Here is a 26,287-nt window from a genome sequence, read left to right as displayed (position 1 = left end):
GTTCGAACCATTTTCTGTATATGCATCCTATATTCGATCGTGAATTGTTGATCGATCTTCTTCCACTCCATTTCCTCTCCACACTCCTTAAAGTATACGGTAATTTTCTATTGACATACAACCTTGAAGGTACCGTTTACGTAAATATGTACAGTGTATTTCATTCGTAGACCCATTTCGGAATTCGCTAAATGATTTCAGTAACAGAACGATAACCTAAAATATTAGATTCAAACACATACGAATATAAATTTTGTTAATTTTGTTTAAATTCCTCGACAAATCCTTACAGGATTCTCCCTTTTTAAGATTAAAATTTTAAAACTTTTTAATACAAAATATTAATGATGATTTGTTCAAAAAATTTTTTATTAAAAGAAAAAAAAACAAAACTGATTAAAAATATCAATCATGGTGAATCTGTACCCTTAAATAATTTTCCCATAGATAATTCTACGGTCATAATATTACAACGATCTTCTGCTTTGAGTTTCCACATTCCATTTATTAAAAACCCCCAACATTGATACTCATCCGGGAATTCTGGTAACTTTTCATAATTATTATATGTTAAATGATTATAAAGATTTTTAATTGGAACATCTTTAAATGGTAAATTTTTTGGTTTACACCAAGCAATTTCCCAAAATAATAATCCTAAACTATATATATCAGATGGTGGAAGAAAATCATATCGTTTTTTATTACGTAACCTATCCGGATCGTACCATCTTTTCCAAACCTCTTCTCCAGAAGATAATGTTATTATCGGATACGCTGAAGTTTTACCAGAATAAATTTCTCTACTCCAAAGAAAATTTGATATTTTTGGCATTAATGTTTCTTCTTTTTCGTCATATTTTAATAAAATATTTTCACTTCGAAGATCTAAATGTACAATTTTTTGCTATAAAAATGAAAATTTATTAGTTACTGTATTTAAACGCGTTATATATTAAAGAATTAAGATAATAAAAATAAATAATTATTCTTACATTATGTAAATATTTTACGCCTATAGATATTCCCCAAGCTAGCTTAATTTTGTTTATCCATTTACTAAGATAAAAATGTTCTGATGAATTGTGATTATTTTGAAAATATTCAAATAAATCACCATAATCTGCACAATCATAAAACAGATTGCATTTACAATGTTGAATTGAATATCCATGAAATCTAATTATAAAATCGTTATCATTCAATTGATGGTCATTATAAAAAGAAATCTCTTTGATTATACATAAAAAAGTTTTGTAATTTAAATAATTTAATGATTTTCCTGTGGCAAATATATCATTAAAAAATAATTTTTTTGTAACAAAGATTTCTCCTCGGACTTCAATTTCTGTTGATGGAGTTCCAATATAATCACTATATATTTGACTCGTTACACAATACCATCGAGATAGAGATAAAGTTATATTTGAATCATCGTCAAAACGTACATCAAGACATGGATCCTCGGCAAAATTACTTAATTCACTTTGAATTTTATCATTGTTTTGATCTTTCAAAGCCATAATTAATTTTGATAAATGGCTATTGAATGATTTTCCGGCTTTTATTATGCTAATAAAACCACCAAGAATTTATTGATGAATATTTGTATTCTCTTAAAAAGTATTATCATCAATTATTAAATACTAACCTGTTAATTTCGAGGATGTCGCGACACAGAATAGATGTTTTCTTTGCTAGAGAGCTATTTACAACACGATCTTTTACTAAAATAAAGGGAAGAAAGGTATTAGAAAATGAAATAAAATCTCGGAATATTCTTAAAAAAAATAAAACAACTTACCAGCACAATAACGTACAACCAACCATAAAAAACGATTATATAGATGTACTTGATTTTTTAGGATACTTATAAATTTAACTTTCTGATCATTATTATCCCAATTTTGATGTTTGAAGCTTTTCAAATGTCCACGCATTTTTTGTGCAATTTCCATAATATCATCTTTCCTAAAGTGCTTTCTTCCAGATCCAACGACGTTCTCTATTACCTCGCCAAGTACTTTAAATACATATTCTAATGCGTGATATGAATCTAACGGATCTGTTAAATTTTTTATATCAAATTTACTATAATTCCAATTTTCAGCCACGAAAGAATCCTGGGAAAGATTTGAAATATTTGAAATCCTTAACGGTGAAAGATATGTTGAATTTGGTCGTGATAAAGACGTTGAATTTGGCCGTGATACAGACGTTGAATTTGACTGTAAAATAGAATTTGACGTAATATTTTTATTAGACATTCATTTAGTTTTTTTTTTTTTTTTGAAATTCCTGAAAATAGCTGGAAGAGAAAATATTCATTAAAAAAATTCTTTTTCTTAAAATTAATTAGGTATTTTCAAATTTACCTGAGATGCTTCTTCATTTATTTCATAATCGGACAAATTCGCTTTTATCAGAAAATTCCATTAATATAAGAAAATAATTTAATTTAATTTTTTTTTTTCTATTTTCTTACTTACTCGATTCACCAGTGTAATAAGGAGTTCGCTAAAAAATAAAAATTTTTTTAACATAGGAATCTAATTAATATAAACAGTTAAACAGACGTAAAATTCGTAAATACCATAAATTTGTCCAGTGGCATCCTGCGTGAGATGTTTTTACTGAGCAAACTTTTTATAACACAGCATGCATTAGGATCATGAATACGAAGAGGTAAATATTTTGTTGAAAGAATTTCTTCTTTCTTTTCCTCACTCACACCATCCCAATAATGATGACCTAGTTATTAATTGAAATTCATTACGCCATTCAATAAACTTTTAACAAAAAAAAAAAAATTCTTTAGAAAAATTACCTGTTTCAAGAAAATATAGAATTAATCCAAAGGAGAACATATCCATTGTAAAATCGACTTTGATTTTAATTTTCTTCTCATTCGCTATTATAACTTCGGGGGCCGAATAATTCAATTTGATTTTTGCATTATATGAATAATATGAACCAACAAAACATGCTGCGCTGAAATCAATTAACTTCCAACTTTCGGTGTAACCGTCCTTTTCTTGAAAATACATTATATTTTTTGGTGCTAATGCAGTATGTACTATAAGAATGATTCGAAAAAAAAAAAATTCGTTAGTTAACAGTTAAATTTAGACAAATTATTATTTAAAAACTTTACCTATATTATGTTTCTGAAGTTCTGAGAGACCAGATATTATATCCTATACGGGAGTAAATATATATTTATTTACAAAATAAAAAATTTTTTAAAAAGAAAAATTATAAAAAAAAAATTAATAATAACAAATAATAATTTACCTTTATTATACTATCTATCTTCTCTTGTCGCTGGATATGATCTTGATGTACCAAAAATGTTTCCAAATCATAAAGGGCACATTCGCATACAATAATAGATTGCGATAAATAAACATCTACTATTTGTACAATATTCTAAAATTTTGATCAAAACTAAATTTAATAAAAAATTGAAATAAAATTTGAAATTATTATTTTAACGAACCTTTGTATCATGTAATTCTCTTAACATTTGCGATTCTCTTTCAAAAGTTTCTTTTGTTTTGTAACTTTTTATCACATAATGACATTCTGGGTCATCCTTTTTATAGGCTTTATATACGTTAAGTTCACTACCATAGTTATAATCGTTTATAACTGTGTATTGCTCTAATTAAAATATTTTTAATATTAATTAAATAAACATCATGTGATTTATCGTTTATTATTAATAAGTTTGTTATATTTATATTGTACCTTTTGCTTCACCTTCAAGTTCAATGGTAGACATATCGAATTTCAAAAAAAAAAGGAATTGATTGTGAGAAATTCCGGCCCCTTTTATATAAACGCCACGGATGCATAAAAAGTTACACGAATGACGTTTATTAATTATCTATGTAAAAATGAAAACTACTAGCCTCCAAAATAAATGTTTTTCTAAAAAACGTAAGACCAAAACATTTTCATTTACTAATATAACATGAAAATCATTTCTCGAATTAACTTTTGACAAACCAAATATGTTTAATACAGACTATCCGACTGTACATTAATAATCACGTGATATAAGACGAAGCAATCGAACGTTAATTAATTTAGGCAGAATTAAGTTGCGCTAATTTCGGCCGGATTTAATTGCGTGATTGCTATATCGAAACTTAATGCCCTATTACCTAAAGAAATTACAAAGTAAATAAAATTGATAAGTAGCAAGTTTTTTTAACTGAAGCCTTTTTATAAAGGATAATATTTTAGTGATGGTCGTGGCAACTGCTGTGATCCCAAAAAATAATAAGAAATTGGCAATTTGGCATTCGCATTTTTACTATTGACTCTATGCATTTCTTCTGGATAATTCCTTCTGCCGCCTGGAGTTATTCAAAAGTAACATTTTATGCAAACGCTATACCAGTTTTATTAATTCGACTCTTGGAATCCTATTTACAATATATCTATTCGATCGGAAAAAAAATTTAGTAAAAATTAAAGAGCTACGATTACAAGCATACATGAAGCTGGGTTTAGTATGATGGCATTATAGAACCGGGTTACAACTTATAATCTAAGAATTATAATCATAATTTGCTATGAATGTATTATATTATCAAATGAATTTCACTTTAAATTGTGCCAATGTTATGATATAATATAATAATATCTATTCATTTAACAAATTATATTTTAAAAAATAAAACGGTAAATAGATATAGGAATTTATTCTAGAATAGACCGAGTACTTCTTTTTTTTTCATGGCCAGGACTTTCATTCTCTTTCACTTGTTAAATTTATAATGTTTATTGTAAGAACGGACTTGAAATCCAATTATGCCAGTTATGACATTATTTTATTTAATCTTTGTGAATTAATCGAATTAATCGTAATTTGAGCGCTATACATTTGGCCTTATGATTTTTACTGTAAGAATTTTAAACTGTGTTCTGGATCTGGATTATCGCTAATTATTAATTCGGAACTATCGAGAATTCAGTCTATTTAGAAATTACTTGAACAAGCTTTTAATTGTATAAATCACCAAGAAGACATTTGTATATTATTAAACGGAGCGTCAAAAATATCGATCGAAGGCCAATGTAGCTCCATTCTAATAACAATATTATTATACTATTAGTAGGATAGTGCGCGTTCTAATATTATTAGTGTCGCTCAGGAGTCAGGATTGAAAATGACGGGCAATTATCGGTGCAGTAAATTCCGCAGAATCCTAATGATCGTGTAAAATTTGCAAGGTTTGCATATTATTACATAAAAACCGGACTAAAACATTTCACAATAAAATCATAATTTTTTAAGCGATTGAAAAATACGACCTTTAGGACAAATAAGAATTTATTATAAAAATAAAGTAATAATAACATGATTATGATTGATTACAAACTGGCCCATCCTATAAAGATAATATTCTATAATTCCAGTGATCAAATTATAAATAATGTAGACATCAAAAAAAAAAAAATTAAATAAATAATAATATATAGTAATGGATCACAACCTTTTCTCTATGTTTTTTATTTTTTCTAATAATAATTTCATATCAATTTCATCAGCAGGATTATTTTTAATATTAAGTTTTTTAAATAAATCTTTCTTCATCTCTGGAAATTCATTGGTATCCCATTGACCATCTTTAATTAATCTTTTGACTTCTTCACGAGTCTTATCAACATCAGCGTAATAATACCTTAAAAATTAAATTATTATAAATATTAGTGTTTGTGTCAAGAAATAAATATATTTTTTTTTAAATAAAAGAATCACATACATTACTTCAGGAAACCATGCTTCCCAACGTCTCTGATGTGGTAATAAGTAAAATAATTCAATTTCAGCCAAAATCTACAGTTTAAAATAAAAACATGAAATATACTTTTACAAGAAAATATAATGAATAAACTTTTATTTGAATATTAATTATACAATACCTCTGCTTTCTGCATTAAATATGAAACTCTGTTATTATCTTTTTCAATCGCATTATTAAGTAATCCAATAAATAAATTCATAAGGTATACAACAATCAAAAATGAGAACGAAAAGGTCAAAATTGCAAGTGGTGGATTTTTTAAGTATGACCAATTTGATAATGCACTTGAATCACCTAGTGATAAATTATTAATTTAAGTAAAAGAAAAAATAAACATAGCACATAGATGTAAAATATTTAAATATACCTGTCAATAATAAATACATTGCAAAAAGAGCAGTTCTATAATCTATAAACATGTTTGTATTTTCATCTGGTTTCTGAATAATATATGGATTAGAATCAGTTGTCCCATCATCAAGTACTTTACTATAAGTAGGTGCCAGATTCCAAGGGTTATTGGGATCATTACTATTTATATATTTTTCAAAAGAAAAACCAGGTTCTGGTGATAGTAGGATAAAAAATGCATGTGCAAAACTAATTATAATAATTAACAAAACTACTAAGAAAGAAATAATCTGATTTCCCACACTAATAATGATTGCAAAATATACACCAAAAGATTCAAATACTCTAAAAAATAATAAAAATTTTATATCCAAAAATAGACATGAAAAAGAGAGTAACCAAACATTTCTCTCATTTGTTTGAAGCCAATAAATAGATGTAAAAATTGAAAATAAATATGCAGTTATATCTACAATGAATTTTAATTATTTTAATTAATATAGTTAAATTTGTTAAATAATTTATATATTTGAAAATTAAATATTACCAAATATATTCCACAAATTACGGATCCATTTTATAGGATTATAAACAATTTGACGAACTTCAAAACTAAGATGAATAAATCCAAGTATAATTGAAGCAATTAAAAGTTGTTTTTGTGTATTATCACTAAAATAATGCTGAGAAATTGTTGCAGCAGAAGTAAAGCATCCAAGTAAGGCCATAAATAGAATCCAAATTATTGCATAATAATATTTTCCATATGTATTCCATTTAAAGTTAATTAATGCCTCACCATTCCATGTTTTATAGATATCTTTACTTATTGTTTTAACAAATGGAGTAGATTGAGGCTTAATAAATTCCAAAAGCCAATTGTAATCTCTTGGATAATTAACAAATTTAATGTAAGGAATCATAAATGTAATTGTTGGTGTCGGTGCTGATACAGCTGATACATACTTTGAAATTTTATCAAAAATATAAAAAAAATAAAATCCGTTATTATAAAAAGAAAAATCATTAATAATGTGATATTTTAATAATGAATAAAATGTTACAAATAAAAAGGGTGAAATGGGTAAAGTTAAGAGTATTAATAAAGGTTGAATGACAATGAATATCCAATAGATTTTTGCATGATTGTCCATTAATACGTTGAATTTTGTCCATAAAATAGATCGAGATAAGTTAACTATTTGAAGACATTGAAAAGAGCAAAGGTGCAATTTGTTATCTCGGTATTCTTTACCGTAAGTAGTGGAATCTATAATCATAATAGCTTCTGATGAATATTTTGAAATATATTCTGGATAATATTCGTTAAATAAAGGTATTGTAGAAGCAATAATACTTAAATACATCTTATTATTTTCTTCTTCAAAGTAAGCCATACATTTTTTATAGATATCATCTATTAATTCTAAATTATGTTCTTTAATTGCAAATGACAATAATTCAACACCATATTTCAAAAAATTTGACTTATTATCTTTTACATATGAGACCCAATCTTCATTAAATTTAAAACTATTATGATTTGGTAAAGGTAAAGTAGATTTTGAAAGTACTTTTTTATGATAATTTTGTAATTTTTTCACCAACTTATGTTTGTCATCTTTGTCATTTATATCACATTCTTCATTTTTTTTTATGTATAAGTTGCTTAAATTCATATAATAAAAATATGCCAAAGAAATATTACTTCCATTAAAATGATAAATAGAAATACCAATTTCTGTTAATAGAAGAATATAATGGGTACTTAATAACTTTTTTCCATATAAACTAATAGATTTATCAGTTCTTGTGCAAACTAAATTCCATTCATAATTAGCGTTTATTTTATTAAAAACTTGCAATTTCAATTCTCCAGTAAGATTTTCTATTTCCCATTTAATTGAACCTTTAATTATTTCTTCTTTCATTAAGTTTTTTTTATCTTCTTCCTTTCCTTCTGCTACATTTATTTGATCATGTTTGGATATAGTTTCTACTTCTTTCATTAAGTTTTTTTTATCTTCTTCCTTACCTTCTGCTTCAAATATCTGATTATGTTTGGATATAATTTCTACTTCTTTCGTTAAGTTTTTTTTATCTTCTACCATTCCTTCTGCTACATTTTTCTGATCATATTCGGATACGATTTCTTTAAAAGATTCGTGTATAGAACCCATATATGAATCAAATAAATGAATATTTATGTGTTCATATGATTCCTTGTTGATTTTCTTAGAATCATAATCCAAGCTTTCAATAATTTCATTATTTGATTCATTTAACGACGAATTCATTTTTAAAATCGTTTCTTCAAGTTTAAACTGCCAAACGTATCCGTTTAGAATTCCAAACGCGTACTTGATATCAAATAGAAATGGATGAATTGGAAGATTTTTAGATTGATTTTCATTTTGCGATAGATCATTCTTTTGTAAATGGTCAGTATATTCTTTCCAACAATATTTCATAGTTAAATCCCGAATTTCATTGCTTAATAAAGGTAGTAATAAAAGATATAAAAAAGTGTAATCAACGTTACTAATAAAATTATATAGTTGAATACCTAAATTGAAAATTATATTCAGTATAAACAATAATTAACATAGCTTAATAGTATATATATAATAATTAAATACAATACCATTATTTAAAGTAACGATAGGAATTTCCAATTCAATTAAATAAATAATAATTTTATCATTGATCCTTAGACACATGAACTTTTCATTGCTAGAAATTCTAATATAGGACTTGTTAATCTCGGCCTGAAGTGTAGAATTAGTTAATTATAAAACAATATAGTAGTTTTAATAATAATAATTTTAAAGTATTTTATTACCTCGATCGTTTTCTTATTAATAAATATTTTTATACTTTTTTCAGTAGAAATATTCCATAAGTAAATGTAACTCTTTGAAAATAAATAAACTTGATCATATTTTGATATACTAATAAGTTCAAAATTTCTGGGTAACTTGTAAATTTTTTTACACTCCCATTTGTTATTTTTAGTTTGTGTAGAATAAATCCAGATAATTTTTTGACGTAAAAAATCACCATCCGCAGCAATAATAACATCACTACAAAAAATAAATTCATCTTTTAAATTAAAGGTACAATAATGATAATTTTTACATAACCTTGTAAATTTTAATTTAATTTTCTGATTATTGTTCATATCGATTATTGCTGATAAAATATAAAAAAAAAATAATTAATAAGTTGTCAGAATTAAATAGTGCACGCATGATCAAATAATTCAAATTATTATTTCATACTTAATCTGTTATCATAAATATATGCGATTTTTTTATTATTGGAAACGCTTATATTTATGTTGACGTTATAATAGTAATGAATGATATGACAATGGTTTATTTCTGGTTTAAGTGGTCCTTCATTTTCATAATCAACATTCCAACCAACAATTGAACGGTCTTTTTTACTATAAGTAACAAAATAACTTCCATTTGGTGATACTTCTATCATAGTAATTGGCTTACCATGATGTGGTTTTTCATCGTTATAAATTATGTTATTATTATATTTATCAATATCACTATCAATTTCTTTTTTATCGTCGATTTCTACGAAAATTTCATCCATATTATAATCAGAAGCTAGTAGTAATAATATTTGTTTATGTTTTCGTAAAAAGGGAACTCTTTATAACATTATACACTTTTATTTATAGGATATACAGTATATTTTACCGTATAATCTAGGAACTATACGACTATAGGTGTTTGTGTTTGGCGTGCATTAACTTACGCTGAAATAAAACTTGCAGTTAACTCAATATTTTTATTGTGAAAAGTTAATCGAGCATTGATCATCAAGTAGCACATGAATGAATAAAATTACTTGCATGTTTCAATTGTTTCATGAAAAAATAGCTTATGAGATTGATTATTGTAAAAAGTTAATCTAGCAAGTAGTAGCACGAATGAATAAGATCGTGTAACACTTTTATTTTCTTTGTGAATCGAACCTAGACGTATTACGTTTGGCGTGCATTAACTGACTTATTATTATCCTATATTTTCATTATCCCGATTTGTTTTTGAGCTAGTTATACATAAAAAGGTAACAAGTAACAACTAACAACAATACAGCTAGACTAACTTGTAGATCCTTCTTTCTTTGGATAATGTCAGGCAGCATTATGTAATTCTGACCCTGAAGAGCTAATCGCAGATCTCATATGGGGTCTGCAGTCATACATGGTTTGCCGATTGAGCGAATGAGGTGCATTGTCATTCAAATATTACTATTATCGGGCATGTAGCAGTTTTTATTTTTTTTTTTAAAAAAAAAAGAAGTATGGTAGAAAATAGCTCGTGAGAATCCGGAATTTGTTTTTTTTACAATCGATTCCTCCTTTTCTTAATAATTGAAATTTAATAAATATGCTTAACTTTGAACTTGAGGGTGAGGCAAAAGGTACAGTATTTATCAAATGGTAAATAATGATCATATGATGTTAATTAATAAAATATTAAAATATTTTAACTAGAACGATATACAATTGTAAGAAGTTATAACTACGGTAATGAACTTAACATATATAAAGTCCATAAAAAGAATGACTCAGAGACTCATTATATGTTAAAAAGTTACAAAACAAGAGAAGATTTTGAAAGAGAATCACAGATGTTAAGAGAATTACATGGTGCAAAGGTCGTAAAATGATATTAGTATTTACACGAATTCTATTTCAAATTTATTAAATTTATTCTATTTAAAATGTAGAATATTGTACAAATGATAAACGTTTATCCATTGCAATCAATTATTGTATGCGAATCTGCCTTATATGATTTGGAAATATTTTTGCATCGTCAAAATAATATCCAGAGACAAGAAGAGAAAGGCAATATAATAAAGGTATATTATTTTTTTCATAATTTAGTTTTTTTTTTAGAAAAAATGTCCTGTATATAAATATATTTATTCTTTCATAGGATATGGTATCTGGACTCTTGGAACTCCAGAAACACAATATAGGTAAAGTTTTGAATAATAATATAAAGTTTATAAATTTAATTGACGACTTTTCTAATCTTTTTTATAGTACATGTCGAATTAAGACCAAAAAATATAATGTACTTTCAAGAGAAGGATGGCCATACTGAAAGTTGGAAGTTGATATATTTTGACACAGCATGTTTTGTTGGTTCATATTATTCATATAATGCAAAAATCAAATTGAATTATTCGGCCCCCGAAGTTGTAATAGCGAATGAGAAGAAAATTAAAATCAAAGCCGATTTTGCAATGGATATGTTCTCTTTTGGATTAATTCTGTATTTTCTTGAAACAGGTAATTTTTATAAAGAAATTCTTTGTTTGTGTTTTATTGTAATGACGTGAAATATATCTTGCATAATAATTAGGTTATCATTATTGGGATGGAGAAAATGAAGAAAAAAAAGAAGAAATTATTTCTACCAAATACTTGCCACTTCGTAATATTGGCCCAGATCATACCGCTTGTTATGTCATAAAAAGTTTGCTTGACAAAAGTATTCCACATAGAATGACATTGGAAGGATTTATAGTAATTACAAAAGTTAACATTCGATTAATTATCTCCTAGGTTATTCGATATTAATTTTTCTTTGTTTTTAGCAAACTTCATATTACATCAGTGAGTCAAGCAAACAAAAAAGTAAGTACTAATTTAAATTATTGGCATTCATATTATATGAAAAATGAACCTTTTGGGAGATTAATTGTAAATATTTAACTCAGAACTAACAAATATCAATAACAATAAATTTGAGCCTGATGATGAAATAATCGAAGAAGAGCTTCAGGCAAAATTAACACAGGTAAAATATCAAACTTGCTTTATATGAAAAAAGATTATTAATGGGTAGTTTTCTCTTTCAGGAAGTTCAAGAAAATTATCATTACGAATTGTTTAATGTACTAGATAAGAATTTTATGTTAAATTCTATCCAATGTCAAAATTCAATTTCGAATTATAATGGATTTAATAAATTTTACAAAAAAAGGTTGACATATCTATTAGAATATATATTTAAAATACTTTCTGAGGTAATAGAAAACGCCAATGCATCTGGAAAAAAACACTTTAGGACAAATGATTTTATGGAAATTGCACAAAAATTGCGTGAACATTATTATGGCTTTAAACTTCAAATCAATGACGTTCAAAACATTCAATTTATAAGTATCCTAAAAAATCAGGTGCATTTATATAATCGTCTTTTATGGTTGATTGTGCGCTATTGTTCTGGTAAGTTATTTTATTCATTTTAAGAATATTCCAAAATTTATTCCACTTTCTAATTCCTCTCCTCTCTTTATTTTAGTAAAAGATCATGATGTAAATAATTCTTTAGCAAAGAAAACATCTATTCTGTATCGCGACATAATCGAAATTAACAGGTTACTATTCAATAATTGATGATATTATTTTTTAAGAGAATACACATATTCATTAATATAAATTCGATTGTTTTATTAGCACAATAAAGGCCGGAAAATCATTCAATAGCCATTTATCAAAATTAATTATAGCTTTGGAATCACGTGACAATAAAAAAATTCAATGCGAATTGAATAGGTTTGCTGATGATCCATATCTTAACTTATATTCTGACGATGATACGGATATAACTTTATCTCGATGGTATTATGTTATAGATCCAGTATATCGTAAAACTCCAGTAACTTTCACAGAAATTGAATCTCGAGAAGAAATCTTTGTTAAAATTAACCTAACATTAAATAATATAATTTTCACAAGAAAATCATTAAAGTATTTAAATTACAAAACTCATTTGTGCGTAATTAAAGAGATTACACTTTATAATGACCATCATTTTAATGATAATAATTATATAATTAAATTTCATGGATATTCAATTCAACATTGTAAATGCAATCTGATTTATGATTATGCAGATTATGGTGATTTATTTGAATATTTCCAAGGTAATCCCAATTCATCAAAACATTTTCATCTTAATAATTGGAAAAATAAAATCAGGTTAGCGTGGGGAATATCTGTAGGCGTAAAATATTTACATAATGTAAGAATAATTATTTATTTTTATTATTTTAATTCCGCATTTAAATACAGTAACTAATAAATTTTCATTTTTATAGCAAAAAATTGTACATTTAGATCTTCGAAGTGAAAATATTTTACTAAAATATGACGAAAAAGAAAAAACATTAATGCCAAAAATATCAAATTTTCTGTGGAGTAGAGAAATTTATCCTGGTAAAACTTCAGCGTATCCGATAATAACATTATCTTCTGGAGAAGAGGTTTGGAAAAGATGGTACGATCCAGATAGGTTACGTAATAAAAAACGATTTAAACCATCTACACCATCTGATATATATAGTTTAGGATTATTGTTTTGGGAAATCACCTGGCGTAAACCAAATAATTTACCATTTAAAGATGTTCCAATTAAAAATCTTTATAATCATTTATTGAATAATCATTACGAAGAGTTACCCGGATTACCAGAGGGCTATCGAGATTGGGGAAATATAATAAAAAATATGTGGAAATTCAAAGCAGAAGAACGTTGTAATATTATGACTGCAGAATTATCTATGCGAAAATTATTTAACGATACAGATTCTGAAATTCAACATAATTCTAATTAGGTAGACAAAAAATATTTTATATTATTTAACGAAATTTTTGTTGATAGTAGGAATAAATATTTTTATTTTGTCCTGTCTTTATCATCATCATTATTATTTATTGCAATAATGCAATTAAAGACTTATAAATTTTGTAACTTTTTAAACTTGCAAAAAAATTTTTTGTTTGTTAAGATGAATTGCAACGAGAGGATGTGATTTTCATTAATTCTGGCCTAATTTTCTGCTGAAATTTAACTTTACCATCATTTTAAATCGCCACGTCCCAATATTTATACATATTTATACATGTGATTTAAGTCTTATGAATTTTTATGAATTTTTACTTTATATCGTTGTGTTAATTATTACACAAATATTTCTCAAAAAAAAAATCAAATATTAAATTTTAAATATTAAAATAATAACAATCTTTATAATTGCGTTTTCACATTTTTATTGGGTCCCGACTCCCGACACATACTGTATGAGGCCGGATTTCAAAATATGATCCTCAATTTCGGAATGTCAGATACGCAACAATTATCGGTCTGGTGAATGAATGGATATTTGCTATATAGCAAAATAATTTATGAATTCGTTATCCATAAAATAAAATTACAAGCAATATTTACTAGGTATCATGGAACAATTAACTGGTTAAATGCATAAAACTCCAACCTCTTTAAGAAATTTGTCTATCAATTTATTTGTCCAATTACTAACAGTCAGATCATCATAATTATAATTTTATTTAACTGTTTTAGTAATTGTGAATTTATGATTAAAACAATAATTTACGTTAAGTAACATGGGAATTTTATGTGTCAGGTTATCTGATGTTTACTAATAATAAGGATATTAATCATTTGTAATATATCTAATATATCTTCATTAAAAAATCGAACAATAATTGCTCAATTACAAACTGATTTATTTATGTGAATAAAAACTACATAGTATACTCTATAATCAGTGTTGAACAATAGTAACTAACTATAATATCAATATATATATATATATTGAAAATTATATCAGGTTTATTGTCAGTGTTAGTAATAGAAAGAAGGTTGTTAACTTATGATGTAGAACATTAAAGGGCAAGTATCAATGCATGATATCAAAAAAACTTTATGGAAGATGTAAAAATAGTAGTCAGTTGCTATCTGCACTCAGCAAATCTAATTGATAGATTATAATGTGATAAGGATATTTGAAAGTTAAATATCATGATACTATGATTGCTAAATAAAAATTTAATCTGAATGGACATAATCAATCAGTGATGATACAACTAACACATTCAGAATTATCATACTCAAGAAGATCTTTTGTAAAAGGATCAAGTGATCGAGATGTATAAATAGCTCCTGAATGTTGTTTGTTTCTCTTAAAAGAAGAAAGGTGCGATTTTCTGTAAATTTCTGCTTCTTTAAATTGCTTTTTAATTTCAATTGCATTTGAGTCACCTTTTTTATATGAGCTATAACAATCATAAAATGACTTAATCTCAACATGTATTTCAGCAGCACTTGGTCTATTACCTGGATTTGAATCCCAACATCTTCTCATTAAGTTAATATAATATTTCGGTGCTTCTAGCTTATTTATTTTAGGCCTAATTCCATTACATATCTCTAATGTTAGATAATGATCATGTGCACAATTGTCAAATGGTTGTTTTCCAGTTGCTGTGAAATACATAATCATACCAAAGCTATATATATCAGCTGCTTGAGTATAAGGTTTTCTTCTTAATACTTCAGGAGCCATATAAGGAATGACTCCATAAGTTTTTACCTCGCTTGTATTATTTAGGTCTTCACATAATCCCATATCTGATATAAATAATGATTTCCTATTAAGAATATTTAAGTTTTTTGTTAAAAACAATATGTTTCCTGTATGAAAATCGTGATGAACCTTCTGTTTTTTATGGATTCCTTTGAGACCTTCAATGATACTAAGTAGTGTTTGTATTTTATTCCTCCAATCAAAATCTCTGTAATTTATACTTATCCAATTATTATAACTTCCACCATCTGCATATTCAATAACTATAATATAATTTTTTGTATTTGGATTTTGAGATATTCCATATACATTAAGAATATCATCTTTTTTATTAATTGAATATGCTCTAACCTTTTTAATAAAAATTATTAATTAAAAAAAGGAATTCCAATTAATTAATATAAATTTATTAAAAAATTTCATACCTCATTTAGAAATCTATCAATCGCATTTTGTGAATTATTTAAACATTTTAAAGCAACTTTTTTATTTGAAACTCTAGTACATATTTCTTTATCAACATTATATTTTAATGGACCATCTTTCCATATTGCTGAATAAACTGTAGAAAATCCACCTTTACCTATTTCTTTAATGTAATTAAATTGATTATATGGTATCCATTCAAATATTATATTAAGGTAAGAATTAATCTTTGATTGCATTTCTTGAATTAAATCATCAATTTTTTCATTTCTATTATTAATAGAAGTTGCAGTTATTAGACATTGTTTACACCATGTATGATCAATATGACCATATTTTTCACCACAATTCTTACAATATGTTTTACCATATTCCATACAATATTCATTTTGAAGAACCAAAATGTAATCCTTTATATCAGGATTTTGAGATATCCCATACATCTCGAATTTATTATCAGATTCTTTAACCTATTAAATTATGAAGAACATCAAACCAAATTAAAAGAAAATTTAAATTAAAATTAGAAATATTTCATACCTTATATAGAAATTTTTGTGAATCGTTGAAACATACTAAAGCAACCTCATATTCCCATGTTGCTGAATATACTGTAACAAAATGTCCTTTGCCTATATTCTTAATTCTGTTAAACTGATTGTATGGTATCCATTTAAATCTTGTATCACTTCGCTCATTAATTTTTAACTGAATTAAACCATCAATTTTGTCGTTTCCACTTTTCCAGCCCATGAAATTACATGGCTTGCACCATTTATACTGGATATCTGTGTATATTTCATTACATATGCCACATTCTTTTCCAAAATTTTTATTGCTAAAAACCAGAATATAATCATCAGTATATGGATTTTGAGATATTCCATACAATACAAGAAACTTGTCACTTTTTGTTGAATATTTTTTAGTCTAAAACCACAAAAGGAAATTAACATTATATTAAAAAAATGTAATAATATTTGCAGAAATTTATACCTCATTTATTAGAAAATCAACAGGATTTTGCAAGTTATGAAAACATTTTAAAACAACTTCTTTATTTGAGTCTCTTGTATATTTACTATAACTATTATAATCATAATATAATGGGCCATTCCTCCATAATGCTGAAAATACAGTCATAGAACCATTGTTGCCTGTTTCTTTGATTTTAATAAACTGATTGTATGGTATCCATTCAAATACTACATCATCATAGGAATTAATATTTAATTGCCTTTCTTGAATGAAGTTACCAATTTTTTCACCTCCAATCATCAAATTTACTAAGTTTACAGAATTATTTTGAACTAAAATATAATCACTTGTATCTGGATTTTGAGATATTCCATACAATACAAAAAACTTGTCATTTAATGTTGGATATTTTTTAGCCTAAAACCAACCATTAACAGGAAATTAGCGTTATATTAAAATATAATAATAAATGTAATAATATTTACAGAAATTTTATACCTCATTTATTAGAGAATCAACGGGATTTTGCAAGTTATGCAAACATTTTAGAGCTACTACTTTATTTGAATCTCTCGTATATTCATCATAATCATAATCATAATGTAATGGGCCATTCCTCCATATTGCTGAATATACAGTTATAGAACCATTTTTGCCTGTTTCTCTAATTTTGTTAAATTGACTGTATGGTATCCATTCAAATACATTATTATGATTATTAATTTTAATTTTTAATTGCCTTTCTTGAACAAAGTTATAGATTTTTTCATTTCCACTAGTCCAGGTAAGAACTAAAATATAATCGCTTGTATCTGGATTTTGAGATATTCCATACAATACAAAAAACTTGTCAATTATTGTTGAATACTTTTTAGTCTAAAACCAAAAACAGGAAATTAACATTATATTAATAAATGCAATAATAAATGTAATAGTATTTATAGGAATTTATACCTCATTTATTAGAGAATCAACAGGTTTTTGCAAATTATGCAAACATTTCAGAGCAACTTCTTTATTTGAATCTCTTGTATAATATGAACTCTGCTGAGACTTCTTGTATAATGGACCATTCCTCCATATTGCTGAATATACAGTTATAGAACCATTTTTGCCTGTTTCTCTAATTTCATTAAACTGATTGTATGGTATCCATTCAAATACTACATTATTATTATTATTAATTTTTAATTGCCTTTCTTGAATGAAATCATCAATTTTTCCATTCCCACTAGTCCAGGTAAGAACTAAAATATAATCATTTGTATCTGGATTTTGAGATATTCCATACAATACAAGAAATTTGTCAATTATTTTTGAATACTTGTTAGCCTAAAACCATTAAAAAGAAATTAGTATTATATTAAAAATGTAATAGTATTTATAGAAATTGATACCTCATTTATTAAAGAATCAAAAGGATTTTGCAAGTTATGCAAACATTTTAAAGCAACTTCCTTATTTGAATCTCTCGTATATTTCTTATAAAAATAATCATAATGTAATGGGCCATTCCTCCATATTGCTGAATATACAGTTATAGAACCATTTTTGCCTGTTTCTTTAATTTCATTAAACTGATTGTATGGTATCCATTCAAATATTACATCATCATAGAAATTAATATTTAATTGCCTTTCTTGAATAAAGCTATCAATTTTTCCATTTCCACTAGTCCAGGTAAGAACTAAAATATAATCACTCGTATCTGGATTTTGAGATATTCCATACAATACAAGAAACTTGTCATTTATTGTTGAATACTTTTTAGCCTAAAACCATTAAAAGGAAATTAGTATTATATTAAAAATGTAATAATATTTATAGAAATTGATAAGGACTCAGAAATATAAAAGGGTCAGGTTTGAGTTTGCGTATTTTGAACTAAAAAAATCGTGAAAATCTTTCCTTTTTTAGATAATTTTTGATAATGCCAGTCAGAATTTTATTTCCTATTATAGTAACAGACTGACATTATCATAATTCCGGCCCTGAAAAAATGCGTACAGCTATAGTAAAAAAATTTTTTCATCACCTGACCCCTATATATATATATTAATGGATCCTAATTTATACCTCATTTATTAGAGAATCAACAGGATTTTGCAAGTTATGCAAACATTTTAAAGCAACTTCTTTATTTGAATCTCTTGTATATTTACTATAATGTAATGGACCATTCCTCCATATAGCTGAATATACAGTTATAGAGCCATTTTTGCCTTTTTCTTTAATTTCATTAAACTGGTTATATGGTATCCATTCAAATACTACATCATTATGATTATTAACTGTTAATTGCCTTTCTTGAATAAATTGATCAATTTTTTCATTTCCACTAGTCCAGGTAAGAACTAAAATGTAATCATTCGTATCTGGATTTTGAGATATTCCATACAATACAAAAAACTTGTCATTTATTGTTGAATATTTTTTAGCCTAAAACCATAAACAGGAATTAATATTATATTTATGAGTGTAATAAATGTAATAATATTTGTAGAAATTTATACCTCATTTATTAGAGAATCAACAGGATTTTGGAAGTTATGAAAACATTTTAGAGCAACTTCTTTATTTGAATCTCTTGTATAATATGAACTCCACTTGGCTTTCTTGTGTAATAATGGACCATTACTCCATATTGTTGAATATATAGTTATAGATCCATTGTTGCCTGTTTCTTTAATTTCATTAAACTGATTGTATGGTATCCATTCAAATACTATTTCATTATGATTATTAATTTTTAATTGCCTTTCTTGAATGAAATCATCAATTTTTTTATTTCCGCTGGTCCAACCTACAATGCTGTATTCAATTTCTTTATTTTGGGAAGACATTTTTTTAGAGTTCAAAAAAATTTTGAATGAAAATTTATTTATAACTATAATGATCATTGTACGTGCAATTCATGCATAATAATGCATAGCAATTGAATATGAATGTAATGTTCATGCATAACAATATGAATGTAAAAACTATTGTTTCGACAGTTGTTCCAATGAATTCTTTTTGTTATTAGGCCGTTAAAGGTAACCCAAATAATAAAACTGCGCAAAAAAATAAAAAATAAATCAAATATAGCAAATCCAAAATAACAATCAACACGACAAGAAGCGAATCCGTTCTTTTTTTGGAATGTGATACTAAAATCTATTTGAAATATTTCTCATTGTAAATTTATACATCAATGATTAAATAACAAATCAGGAATGAATGAGATTGTATTGATCATTACAGAAACCCGTGATTTGCCACTATGCAGCTAAGTGATCGAGTATCAGGCACGTGACTATTGTAGCGTTGGATATGCGGCGTCTAAATTTTAATTGGCATAATGAGTGCTAGAACCTTCCTAATATGGTGTAATAATCATGCCGATCATCACGTGTATTATTCATCACTTGAGTACGCACTGCTAACTATCACGACAACTATTCGTCTCAGACATGTATTATGTATTATAACGTCTATCTTAAGACAAAAAAAAGTTGAAAAAGTCCCAAAAAAAAAAGAAAAACTGATATTTTTCCTTTAACATATTAATCATTTTATTAGAATTAAGTACGCAAATGTAACTACTCCATAAATATTAAAGCTAATTTAATAAAAATCAATATCTAAGTAATCCACGCCTGCCAATGACTTTACTTAATCTCCAAAGGCTTGTTTCATTAACAGAAGTACCAAAATTACGCCGTAAAGTGAAAAAATCAACCGCGCGCGGCACAATAATTTCCATACAAAAATATTCATACTATTGCAAATATTCAAGATATCTTGACAAAAAAATTAATATTGGAGTGGTTCCATACCTACTAAACAACTTTGTCTAAGCTAATTAGCCTATTACATTTAGCTAAAGTCCCGACATTAGACTACAAAAATAAAAAAAACAAATGCAACTCATAATTTCTTTTAAAAACGGCAATATTTTCACGAAAATAAGATACATACTTGTTAAATAACTTTCTTAAACCTTGTTTCATTTAGCTAAAGTATTCAATTTAGTATTACAAAATCTATAAAAAAGCGCGTTTATTATAAATAAAAATTAGCTATAACTCTATAACAATATTCTGCACTCAAGCTTCTCAAAAATATTTAATTTATTCATTGTTTAAAGGATTTTTAAAAAATATTATAACGTGAAAACTGAAAAGGGAGATAAATAGGTGTGATGAATAAACAATAAACTACCGCGCCACACAAGTCACGTGGGTGGAAAATTTGGGAAGATAGCGTCATTTTAAAATAATAAAATAATAAAATAATAATCCTTATTGCGTTTCACATTTTTATTATTTAAAGAATTCCGGTCTGGGTTATACTTGCCGCCCATATTAATATGGGATATGGGATTTTATAATTTATATATAAATCTGAAGTCTCATATCCCATATTCAATTATCCAACAATTTTATTAATAATTTTTTTTCAATAAAATTTATATAAAATCATAATGATAAGTAGTATGTTTATCAGCCCATATCCCATATTCCCATATTAATATGGGGCAAGTATGGTCTGGTCCCAACCCCGACAATACTGTATGTTCATATTTTAATTTCGGTCAGGCCGGGTTTCAAAATATGGTCCTCTATTAATCTATTTCGGAATATCGGATGGATATTTGCTATATATTCTATTTACAGTACATAAACTACACTCGAAATAAAAATTTTTTTTCAAAATAAACCAAATCGCAGATTTTCATAGACCGATATTTTTATTAGGCATAGCAATAACACATGATTTATATAATAAAATGGAGTAAAAAAATATAGTGCAAATAATATTTTGTAGGAAAAGAAAGCTTGTAAAGTGGATTAAAATTGCATAAAAATGAAATTTATTTATGATGTTATTAATTAATGCATGACCAAAAACGTCAGAACGACAACACATTATGTGGCTATTTTCCCCAATCAATGAAGGTCCCTGTGACTGATATAGCTACTCTTAACTATTTAATAATATTTATACATAAGTGTGGAAAAATATAAAATAGCAATTAAAAACTAGAATTACAATGTTACATTACATTTCAGAAGAATAACGAGAGCGCACTTTTGTCGATCAAAAAGATTTAGGTCATTTTTACTATTAAAAATAATAAAATCAATCTATTGTAGTATAAATGGTAGTAATTAACGTGTAAAGTTTTCTATGATTTTCCGGGTGGTAATTTGAATTAAGAACTAACCCTAATAAATTTACTTTATGTAACCAATAGAAATCTTGCGCCTGCACGTGATTTAACTCAATTAATTCGTCAAAGTTGTGATCCAAAAATTTGGCCGAAACTATAAAGAGTTATCGGTCAAAGTTCATTACTAACTATATTTAGAATTTTGTAAATCCGAAACCAGAACCAGAACCGCCACAGGTACTGTATATCAGACAGATTATCGAATAAAAAGGGTGAAAATAAATGATTTTTGATGTGTCCAGCATGATACTCACTATCCGACAATTTTAGTATCGTACCATAATAATAATATGAACAATAACGTTACAACTTACAAGACGTTACCGACTTACCGGTATACAGCGACTGAAATAATAAAATTTAACAATTAAAAGTAATTTATTTATATTATCGATGATATAAATTATATATTTATTAGCTTTACTTTTAATAATATAATAAAATAATAATACTTTTTTTTTGATTCAATATTTATAATTTACTGATAACTTGAAACACTTCATATTCATCAATTTCAAATTGACCCCCACTTCTTCTAATTAATTTCTCATAACTTTTCTTATTATAGTAACCTTCTTTTGTTTCAATTAGAAAATATAAATCTCCAAAGTCCGGTATAAACTTATTTACATCGTTGCGTCTTGTTTTATTTACATCATTAACCTTACTAAAAATTGGATTCTTTAAATCATTTTTATCCAAAGAAAATATGAAATTTTCTTTATCACAGATAGTCGTACCATATGATTTCCATTTTAAAGTATTAAACCCTCCAAGAATTTCGTTCGTATTTTTAACACGAGCAAAAGTAATTGTAGGCCCTTTCTCCTCACAAGATTCATAAAAAGTACCTTCTTTAAACCCATTATTCCCATTATCAGTTCCACGAATGAGTAAATTAAAATCATATGATGTACCAAAAGCATCTTCTTTTATTCCCTTGATAAATTCGACGAGTAAAGAAGCATGTTCAGGATTAATAATTCTGGAATCAATCATTGGATCACTATTTGCTGAATTAACTTTCGTTATAACATTTGAATCATTGCTAAATGAATAGTGTTCAAGAATGGTAATATAATATTCACTATCAAAAACATCTTTGTAGGGTTTGACTTTCTGAGAGAAATCTTTCGGATAAATATTCTTAAAATCAATATATTGGATAAATGGATGAATTAAATCCCTAAATGTCGATATATTATTAGCGGTCCAATGTTCTATATCCAATTTTAATTCAACGGATTGTGCGCGACACCATTCCAAGAGTTTATCCCAAATTTCAACAGGTTTTAAAGAATGATTGTTTTCAATAAGAGAATCAAGAAGAGATTTTTGATCTATCGTAATGAAGTCACCCGCCTCAAAAATTAATGAAGGATCTTGTTGAAAAGCATCTTTATAGAACTGCGATAAATTTGTATGATGATCTAATTTTGTTGCAGTTTGTTGAATGAGTATGAAGTTACGCCTTAAATATTCTTTGTCTTTTTTAAGTTTTTCTACAATGTATTCTACGATATGTGAGCATAAATCCACAAAGCACAATTCATCAGCCGCAATTAAAAGGTCAACGTTTGTTCTAAAATTATTTGAAAGATATAGAATACCACTATATATATATCTAAAGAAAAAAAAAGTTTTTTTAATTTAAATTTTGTTGACATGAAAGAAATTCGCATTATAAATAAATTTTATAAATTTTGTATTCATATATGTGTTCGCTTACTTGGTAATAATATCAAAAACTTCAACTGAAATATTTGGTTTTTCTAACTTGATAATTTTATCTTCAATTTTTATCCAATTATTCGATAGTGCAGTACGAAAATAAAGTGAATGAAGTTTTAATAATAAAGAATGTAAACGAAAGGTTTTAGTGTTTGGTTTTTCTCCAACTATAATTTCCGTATCGTATAATTCGCCAGTTTCAAGAGCTTTTTCGTAAATTTTATTGTGTATTTTTCGTAAGTCTATCATATTGAGAAAAAAAATTTTTTAAAAAAAGCATTATGGTATTACGGTATTCTACATATATATATATTTAAATGAAAATCAGATTTGGAAGGAAATAAAAGATGATGATCCGGATAAATTATTTTAAGTCCAAGTTCAAAAATTATAAAACAAAAAAATTTTTTTTTTTAATATGAAGAAATTAATATATTCATAATAACACGAAAGTTCGGATTCTCCAATGACTTGTCATTGCTTTTGTAGTATTTCCATTATTGATCAATCAATTGATATACTACTACGCCGTAATTCATGTGGTTTCAATTGTCAGATTTTTCATTATAAATATTTATAAATAGAAATCAATTTGTTTTTTTCAATTTTTTTTATTAAAGATCGTCATCTATTGAGTGTTACTGCATTGTGTGCATTATTATTATTACTAATTTCTTTGATAATTAGTCATTTTAAGTATATTCATTGAGGATTACACAATGATGTTCTTTTCTTTCTAGAAAAGGATATAATTGAATGAATACTCGTCTCAAATTTATCAAATGAGACCAAATTGAATTCAATCGTATATATAGCAAAAAATTTCGTTCGAATCGTTCGAATCACAATTTTTAAATATTGAGATAGGAATTTTAATTTACTATTAGGTATACTACTTTTCTAATACAAAACGCAACGTCATCTTGACGTCATCCGTAAATAAAAAAAAAGAAAAGGAATCTAGTGAATGATCAACTATTACACAAATTTTTACAATCCGACATTCTAAACTGATCTGTAGATTGTGCGCATCAATTGTCATTAGATTGGTTAGTATATTTGGAACTTATCAGATATGAAAATCCTTTGATCTTTCAAATAATTGCCAAAAAAGTTGTATTTATTTTATTGTCATGGGAACAAAAGATGTTAATCTTTTTAGAAATTCAATGACTTTAACGGACTTCAACGGACTTTAGCAACAACATGCGAATGTTATTATCTGCTATTGTTACTTATTATGACATAAGATATTGTTCATATTTATTACCTATCAAATTTATTGAAATGATTAAACTGATAACAATTATGGTTCCTACCATTGTATGAGGTAGAAGCCCGTATTTGCCTTGATGAGGTAAGATTTCTTTGTTCCCGCTGTTCAAACCCGGTGACCTATGTTTAATTATATCAGAGTTTTTGTTTTCTTTTCTCTCTTTCATTAATGTCCAAAACAAGTACATAAATATTTTGATCACATAACATCTCATTGAGGCAGTGTTCTGTAATGACTTGGTCATTTGATCATTTGTTAAATCCATTTGATTTTGATTGGTCAATGTATTTGATTAAGATAGTGTTGACCTACATTCATCTCAAATGACTCAGACCATTTAAAATTTGGTCATGTTATTTATATTTTCTTGTATTTGGATTTTTATTCATCTTATGATTAAAAAGAAGTCTAGTTATCATAATAAAATACACACAGAATATTTACTGTAATAATTAACCATCCGATCAATATATTTTTACGTGAAATCGGCAACATTGGTATTTATGTGGAAGAATGTGGAAGAACATTTACTCATATTATATAAATACAACCTTTTTTTAGAAAAATATATTTTATGCATGATCATATGATCAATATAATTATGAGTCATCTTTTGTGGTAAATTTACGCGATTTTTTATACTCTCATACATTTAACCTAGACCATATGACAATTGTAGCCGCGTTGTTGCGTCACGTATAATTAGTTAATCGTAGTTACTTAGGCGAAAAAACGTTAATACATCTCAAAAGAAATAAAAGTCCATTTTCCTTTTTAGTGTAACTGAAAATGGAAAGATGTATCTACATCTTTTCATGAAAAATCGAGTCACCACCAAGAGCGGTAGAATTCGTGACTGGCTGATCCTCTATAGGCCGTTAATAGATTGTGTATTTACCTTTTACTTTTTTTTTTAGGTAAAACTTATTTATTTTAAAATAATATCAATAAATATAAGAAATCATATCTAACAGCAATAACGTAAAAAATAGTACATTAACACGGATATTGAAATACTCTTGCAAATGTTTGGAGAAAATCTAAATTTTTTAATAATAG

General features: G+C 26.3%; 5 protein-coding genes across 5 annotated transcripts; 1 reads left to right on the top strand and 4 right to left on the bottom strand.

Annotated features, from left to right (window-relative positions):
- Nucleotides 1-187: 187 nt before the first annotated feature.
- OCT59_008675 (uncharacterized protein) lies at nucleotides 188-3,784 on the bottom strand (the record flags this gene model as incomplete). The annotated part of the gene is made up of 13 exons (XM_066142676.1): nucleotides 188-216; nucleotides 427-907; nucleotides 996-1,572; nucleotides 1,652-1,727; nucleotides 1,805-2,228; nucleotides 2,376-2,416; nucleotides 2,490-2,517; nucleotides 2,594-2,751; nucleotides 2,828-3,076; nucleotides 3,155-3,197; nucleotides 3,295-3,429; nucleotides 3,500-3,663; nucleotides 3,751-3,784. The coding sequence occupies 13 exons, from the start codon at nucleotides 3,782-3,784 to the stop codon at nucleotides 188-190; spliced, it is 2,439 nt and encodes an 812-aa protein (XP_065999535.1).
- Nucleotides 3,785-5,500: 1,716 nt separating this feature from the next.
- Nucleotides 5,501-9,779, bottom strand: OCT59_008674 (uncharacterized protein; the record flags this gene model as incomplete). The annotated part of the gene is made up of 10 exons (XM_066142675.1): nucleotides 5,501-5,696; nucleotides 5,778-5,851; nucleotides 5,938-6,113; nucleotides 6,187-6,350; nucleotides 6,570-6,639; nucleotides 6,718-6,782; nucleotides 7,137-8,736; nucleotides 8,815-8,938; nucleotides 9,013-9,362; nucleotides 9,452-9,779. The coding sequence occupies 10 exons, from the start codon at nucleotides 9,777-9,779 to the stop codon at nucleotides 5,501-5,503; spliced, it is 3,147 nt and encodes a 1,048-aa protein (XP_065999534.1).
- A 706-nt stretch (nucleotides 9,780-10,485) lies between these two features.
- OCT59_008673 (uncharacterized protein) lies at nucleotides 10,486-13,829 on the top strand (the record flags this gene model as incomplete). The annotated part of the gene is made up of 12 exons (XM_066142674.1): nucleotides 10,486-10,616; nucleotides 10,690-10,853; nucleotides 10,926-11,060; nucleotides 11,138-11,180; nucleotides 11,248-11,496; nucleotides 11,570-11,733; nucleotides 11,805-11,844; nucleotides 11,928-12,007; nucleotides 12,069-12,438; nucleotides 12,515-12,590; nucleotides 12,670-13,237; nucleotides 13,314-13,829. The coding sequence occupies exons 1-12, from the start codon at nucleotides 10,583-10,585 to the stop codon at nucleotides 13,827-13,829; spliced, it is 2,439 nt and encodes an 812-aa protein (XP_065999533.1). The 5' UTR covers nucleotides 10,486-10,582.
- A 1,254-nt stretch (nucleotides 13,830-15,083) lies between these two features.
- OCT59_008672 (uncharacterized protein) lies at nucleotides 15,084-19,849 on the bottom strand (the record flags this gene model as incomplete). The annotated part of the gene is made up of 12 exons (XM_066142673.1): nucleotides 15,084-15,352; nucleotides 15,521-15,953; nucleotides 16,028-16,185; nucleotides 16,339-16,498; nucleotides 16,569-16,958; nucleotides 17,025-17,233; nucleotides 17,354-17,423; nucleotides 17,505-17,882; nucleotides 17,961-18,338; nucleotides 18,404-18,778; nucleotides 19,083-19,445; nucleotides 19,520-19,849. The coding sequence occupies 12 exons, from the start codon at nucleotides 19,847-19,849 to the stop codon at nucleotides 15,084-15,086; spliced, it is 3,513 nt and encodes a 1,170-aa protein (XP_065999532.1).
- A 2,843-nt stretch (nucleotides 19,850-22,692) lies between these two features.
- On the bottom strand, nucleotides 22,693-23,903 carry OCT59_008671 (uncharacterized protein; the record flags this gene model as incomplete). Its single annotated transcript, XM_066142672.1, has 2 exons — nucleotides 22,693-23,803; nucleotides 23,887-23,903. 2 exons carry the CDS (start codon nucleotides 23,901-23,903, stop codon nucleotides 22,693-22,695), a joined length of 1,128 nt encoding a protein of 375 aa, XP_065999531.1.
- Between the last annotated feature and the right edge of the window lie 2,384 nt (nucleotides 23,904-26,287).

The sequence above is a fragment of the Rhizophagus irregularis genome, chromosome 16, assembly GCF_026210795.1.
Source record: "Rhizophagus irregularis chromosome 16, complete sequence".
In the NCBI taxonomy this organism is placed as follows: domain Eukaryota; kingdom Fungi; phylum Glomeromycota; class Glomeromycetes; order Glomerales; family Glomeraceae; genus Rhizophagus; species Rhizophagus irregularis.
This window is presented reverse-complemented; position numbering and strand designations above follow the sequence as displayed.